General features: G+C 36.6%; 1 protein-coding gene across 1 annotated transcript; it reads left to right on the top strand.

The window, feature by feature from the left end:
- Nucleotides 1-1,604: 1,604 nt before the first annotated feature.
- LOC107957891 (growth-regulating factor 1) lies at nt 1,605-5,560 on the top strand. Its single transcript, XM_016893509.2, has 4 exons — nt 1,605-2,437; nt 2,978-3,202; nt 3,859-4,222; nt 4,616-5,560. The coding sequence occupies exons 1-4, from the start codon at nt 2,017-2,019 to the stop codon at nt 5,436-5,438; spliced, it is 1,833 nt and encodes a 610-aa protein (XP_016748998.1). The 5' UTR covers nt 1,605-2,016; the 3' UTR covers nt 5,439-5,560.
- The last annotated feature ends 488 nt before the right edge of the window (nt 5,561-6,048 follow it).

Raw genomic sequence — 6,048 nt, 5'->3', positions numbered from 1 at the left:
TGTTATAGGTATAAGATTAGAGATGCTCAATCATGGATTTTAGAAGCTTTGGGTTTCTTTTGCTATTTATTTCCAAACATAACATTAACATATTCTTTATGTATGGTCTTTTTTGGTGCAAATATTTTAATTTACTGCCTTTTGGATATGTTATGCATACTTCCGCTTCGGTGTTAAATATAACTAAATTATGTTAGTAAAAGGAAATTATATAAAAAATATGTAAGAATCTCGATTAATTTTACGCTAATTCGTCTCAGATGTTGAGAAATTTTTTTTGAACAATGGATATGGAGTTGTTATTAGTTGTTTGTACTATTTTGTTTTGCTCCATTATATGAAGTTGTCATTTTGTTTTTATATATATTAATTATTAAAAGAGTAAAAATGTAATAACGTGTTAAGAAAAAATCATATATTTTATGTTTAATTATTTGTTGAATAATTGTGTTTAAATATTTACTTGTTTTTAAAATGTTTAAAAATTATAAGAAAATAAGTAGCAAAAATTAAATTGAAATGGAGCGAAGTGGGATAGGGATGTATGCATCTAATATCCATAGAAGTGGTGGAGTTTAACATCAATAGAGATGATAGTGAATTTAAGATTATACATCTATAATAGGGTGGTGGGGTGATTGGAGCAAGGTGTATCAATTATAAAGTGGTGATGAATTTAACAATATCCGCTCTTGTCCCACTCAATTACTATCTTTAATCAAAATGATGAATTTCAAAATTTTAAGTTCAAGTTGAATTCGACTTTTATTAATTTTATATAAAAATATAAACAGAAAAAAATATCCTAATAACTAACTAAATCATAAATTATATTCATACAATAAATTATATGAAGTTACGTTTCAAATTAAACAAACATAAATTTAATTATAAAAAAGAAGCCAAATTTATAATAATATTAATAGATTTATATAAATAATTTAATTTTTTAAAATAAAATAAAAACCACTTTCTTAAAACCTTTCAACATAAGCGCTTAGGATTGAAATTCTACATTGAAATAATAAAAGTATTGTGCGGTGTTAGAATTGAAGCATGTTTTAAAAATTTCATGAAAGAGGCTGTGGTTAGAATTTTGTAGAAATTTAGGAAGGGATGTCCGGAGAAGAGAGTTGAGGCTGAGGGGGGAATTTTATTTGTGGCGACTGTCACGTGGCATTGCATATTAAGTGAATGAGTTCATGCAGCCCACCACATCTTGGCCTTTTAACTTTATGAAGAGAGAGAATGGCGAATGGAAACCGCTAGCGGACTTTGCAAGGCAAACTTCTTTTTTGAATTAATTACATTTTCTGCAATTTTCTTCTACTTCAACCATCTAAATAACATATGAAAAAAAGCAAGCACCAAGTACTATAAAAAACTCAAACTTCTGCATATGGATGGTTTCAAAATTACCGATAAACCCTTCCTTTTATCTGTCATAAGAAGAAATCACTTTACTGTCTGAAACTTTTCAGGGATAATTCCACTAGTGAGAAAATTATTAAGGCAACTTAGGTGGTAAACTTTATTTTTTAGGCTTAGATATTTAAGGTGTGAAAAAAGAATTATCTTTAATTTGCTTCAACAATAATAGGAGTAACCTTACTCCTCAGGTTTTCTTATCACTAATAAATAAAAGCAGATGTTTTTCTTTTTTTGCTCTCCTTATTATGTCTAAAGATAATAGAGAGAGACAGTGGTGTTTAGGACTAGCTTTGTCCGCTTAGTTTTCGCCTTGCCTCGCTTACTTTATCTCTCTCTCTCTTTCTCTGTCTCCAATTATTTTGTCTTTATTCCCTTTAACATCAACTCTTTAAACGAAAACTAGTCTGGTTTTGAGTCTGAGCTAACGCTTAAACCATAATACCTATGAACCAAACACTTGAAATGAGCATCTTTGCACCTCACAAGCTCCTGTCTTGAGTATTAATAATAACCCAATGCTTCATTTCTTGAATCTTGAGTTTGTGTTGTAGGTTGGATTGAGGGGGGCGGGGTGTGTCTTTCTAAATGGATTTTGGGGTGGTGGGTTTGGAAGGGTTTGTGGGTTCAGATACTGCAACCACTACTACTACTACTACTACGACGACTGCTGGTTTTATTAGTCTTGCTGCAGATCCTGAGGCAAAGCAGAAACGGTACGGTTCCGGGTTCCTCAAGCAAGAGAGATCCGGTAATAATGAGGACGACTGGAGGAGTTCGAAACTGGCCAAATTTGATGATTTTTCGACCTCCAAGGCAGCGTTGCTCAACCACAGAAATACTTTACTTAGATCCAATTCCTCTATCTTCTCTGACGGTCAACACCAGCAACAACAAATGCTGAGCTTTTCTGCTCCCAAATCAGAAGCTCTTTCCGTTGATACAGCCTCTCAAAGTGTCGCATTCCCTTACTTTCAACTCACATCACCTGCTTACACTAGAAACACAGGTATATCACTATATATATACACATGTATATATGTTGACAGCAACGCTAAGATTCTAACATCATTACCCTATTCATCATCATTTGAGGAAATTACGGAAAAGGAAGTAAAATGGTTTTGCCCTCTTGGCTGGTGCATATTCTTGTGACTTGTAGCAAAGACTAGACATGCTTTCTCTTGTTTTTCTTGTTTGATTCCATGGTTCTGGTGAAGGGTCTTTTCATGAAAGTCTGTGAGAGGTCTTTGTTTTAAGTCTTGTCAATAAAAAAAAAGTGAGGTTCTCTATTTTTATTTTCATCTGCCTGTTCTATGAGATAAATAGTTTTGGTAATAAATCAAACAGTGATTATGAGAACAAAAGAAGAAACCCAAAAAGGTTCATCCTTGATTGTTTTTGGGTTCTTACCTGTTCCCATTGTACTGCTTTGAAAACCTTGAAATTCTGGCTTTTCTGCCTTCATTTTTATTTTATTTTATTTTATTTTTGTTTCAATATGTTTTGCTTAACCTTCACTTATTTTCTTCCTGGATTTGTACAACAGGCTACAACACTGGAGGATTTAATGGTGCAAACATGCATGGGGGGGTGTTAGCAGGAGGTAGAGGACCATTCACCCCATCTCAATGGATGGAGCTGGAACACCAGGCTTTGATCTACAAATACATAACTTCAAATGTGCCTATCCCATCTAATCTTCTCATTCCTATAAGAAAATCCCTTGATTCTGCTAATTTCTCTTTGTTCTCCGGTGGACTCCTCAGAACATGTAAGTTGTCTCTTAAAAAAGGAAACGTTTTTCTAAGAACTTTTCTATAATGTCAATATAATTTACATGCTTGATGCAAAAGTAGAAGCAAACAGACCTTCCTCTCTCCCTCTCTCATAAAGATTTGGGATCGGGAAGGGGGGAGGGGAGGCACGAGTTAGTGCTGCACTTTACTTTCTGTTCTTATTGGCAAAGAAGTACTTTCTGGGGTTTTCATTGTCTTTTTTGTTTCCCCTTCTTTTTTTTTTTTAATTTCCACCCTTGATAGAGAGAAACACTGTTCAACAAGCCAAAACAGTGCACCACACGCGCGCTACTTGATTGCATAATCTGTTTGAATCAAGCATCACTGTCAGGACATTTCAAATTTCAACTATAGCTCATTGCCACATTTGTTTTGGTCCAATGTCCGACAAGGCAACTTCTACTCTGCCTTTTTTAAAGTAAAATAGTGTGATATATTTTTTTTTCCAAAAGAAAAAAGAATCAATGGTAAACCTGAAAGCTCAAAGCTATATCAAATACAGAAGAGCTAACAGATAGGGCCTTGGCATGCATGCTTAAGCCTGCATCTTCTACTTTAATATTTCTGGAATTTTTTGTTTTGAAGTTACCATTTGAAATTTATTGACCTTTTTTTAATGATGTTCAAACAGTGGGTTGGGGGGCTTTTCATCTTGGGTTCTCGAATAACACTGACCCAGAGCCAGGGCGGTGTCGTAGAACAGATGGAAAAAAATGGCGGTGTTCAAGAGATGCGGTTGCCGACCAGAAGTACTGCGAGCGGCATATGAACAGGGGACGCCATCGTTCAAGAAAGCCTGTGGAAGGCCAATCCGGCCATTCCGCTGCAGCCATCGCCACCACCAAACTGATGCCTACTGTCTCCTCTTCAGCATCAGTGGTAGGGCCAACCGGTGGCAGCGGCGAATCCAACAGCCTCGCCATTGCACAACAGCAGTTCAAGCATTCGCAGCCTGCTACTGCATCTAATCTTTCTGCGGCAGCTACACTGAACAGGTGACAGAATTATCCCCTCACCATTGCTTCCGTACTTGTTTGTAAGCTATAGGGAAGGTTCTTTCAACAGGTTGTTTAATACCCTGTTACTTAAAAACTTGCCATTTAATGGATTCTAATTCCGTTGATGATTGTGGATCTTTCAGCTAAACCGTTATAGCATTTATCCTGGCATGGTAGGGTGCCTGCCTTCTGCCCATATGTTCTTATCGCTTTGGCTATATAAAATTAATAATAATTGTAGAATCTACTTATCTTCTGCCATCCTTGACAGTGACCGGTCTTACTAGTTACTATTAGGGAAGGTTCTTCCTACAGATTGTTCAATACCCTGTAACTTAAAAACTTGTCATTAATGGATTCTAATTCCATTGATGATTGCTGATCTTTCAGGTTGCTTCTGAGTAAAGACACAGTGGGTGATACTGCACCAGGACTCACCATGACATCCCTGATCGGTGACTTAAAATCAAAAGAAAACCCTTTCTTGATCCCAAAGCAGCAGAGCTCATATGAACATCACTCCAGAACTGAGTTTGGAGTTGTTTCCTCTGACTCACTCCTTAACCCTTCTCATAAAAGTTCTGCCTTGATTAAGTGCAGAAACTTTACTAGTCAAGAAACTGAATCTCAGCATTCCCTTCGCCAGTTCATGGACGAGTGTTCTAAAACCCAGTCTGATCGTTCAGCCATTTCCTGGCCAGAAATTGATGTTCAATCAGATAGGACCCAACTCTCTATATCAGTACCCATGGCTGCCTCTGATTACATTTCTTTTACTTCCTCTACTAACAATGATAAAGTAACACTATCCCCTCTCAGATTGTCACGTGAGTTTGATCCCATACACATGGGATTGGGTGTGGGCAGTGTTATTAATGACTCAAACCAGAGGCAAGCAAATTGGATTCCTATCTCTTGGGAGGCATCCTTGGGTGGTCCTCTTGGAGAGGTATTGCACAGTACTAACAGCAGCACAGGTGAGTGTAAGAGCTCATCGGCACTTAACCTCATGACAGAGGGCTGGGATAGTAGTCCTCGGTTGGGATCATCTCCTACCGGTGTCTTACAAAAGACTTCCTTAGGTTCTCTTTCTAATAGCAGTGCGGGAAGCAGTCCAACAGCGGAGCACAACAAGACACATGAAGGTGCTAGTCTTTGCAATAACCTCCTTGGTTCAGCCCTTGTCCAGTCTTCCTCTCTGCCTGCTTCTTGAATCCACTTCACTAGGTTGTGGGAGGAGGAGAACGGAGAAATGGAAGCATGGATTTTTATATCTATTGACAAACATGGAACAATTAATTATGAAAGCAATATTATTATGTTTATCCTTTTTTACATTTTGTAATTTGTACTTTCTAGCCATGCTTTGTTCCTAGAAATTAGAGATTAAACGCAGTTTGTCTAAAATTGTGGTTTGAAACTTCAAAAATTTTGATTTTCAGCTTTACATGCAATGTCTGGTACGACTTGTTTTGGCAACACAGTAGTTCTATTGGTTACTTGTAATTATGCTCTTGAAAATATTAATGTATCTTAAGAGTTTAAATAATTCAGAAGGTTCTTAGAACATGAAATTTATTTAATTTAAAAAATGGCAAGAATGGGTCCATCTTTTAAGGTCATGAAGAAAGAAAGCAACTCACAAGTAAACTGTTGTGCCAAAGTTTACCACTCAGCAACCACAGTAAAATGTTACTTTTCCAACAAAGTTTCAAGCAAAACCTGAATGTGACTTTCCATGAAAATTTCATCACTTTGCAAGTTGGCAACTACCCTACAATCTATATACAACAGTGCCCTGCAGATGATGAGGATCAAATACT

Source organism: Gossypium hirsutum, chromosome A05, assembly GCF_007990345.1.
Source record: "Gossypium hirsutum isolate 1008001.06 chromosome A05, Gossypium_hirsutum_v2.1, whole genome shotgun sequence".
Taxonomy (NCBI): domain Eukaryota; kingdom Viridiplantae; phylum Streptophyta; class Magnoliopsida; order Malvales; family Malvaceae; genus Gossypium; species Gossypium hirsutum.
The sequence above is the reverse complement of the archived record's forward strand: the minus strand, read 5'-3'. Positions and strand labels throughout refer to the sequence as shown.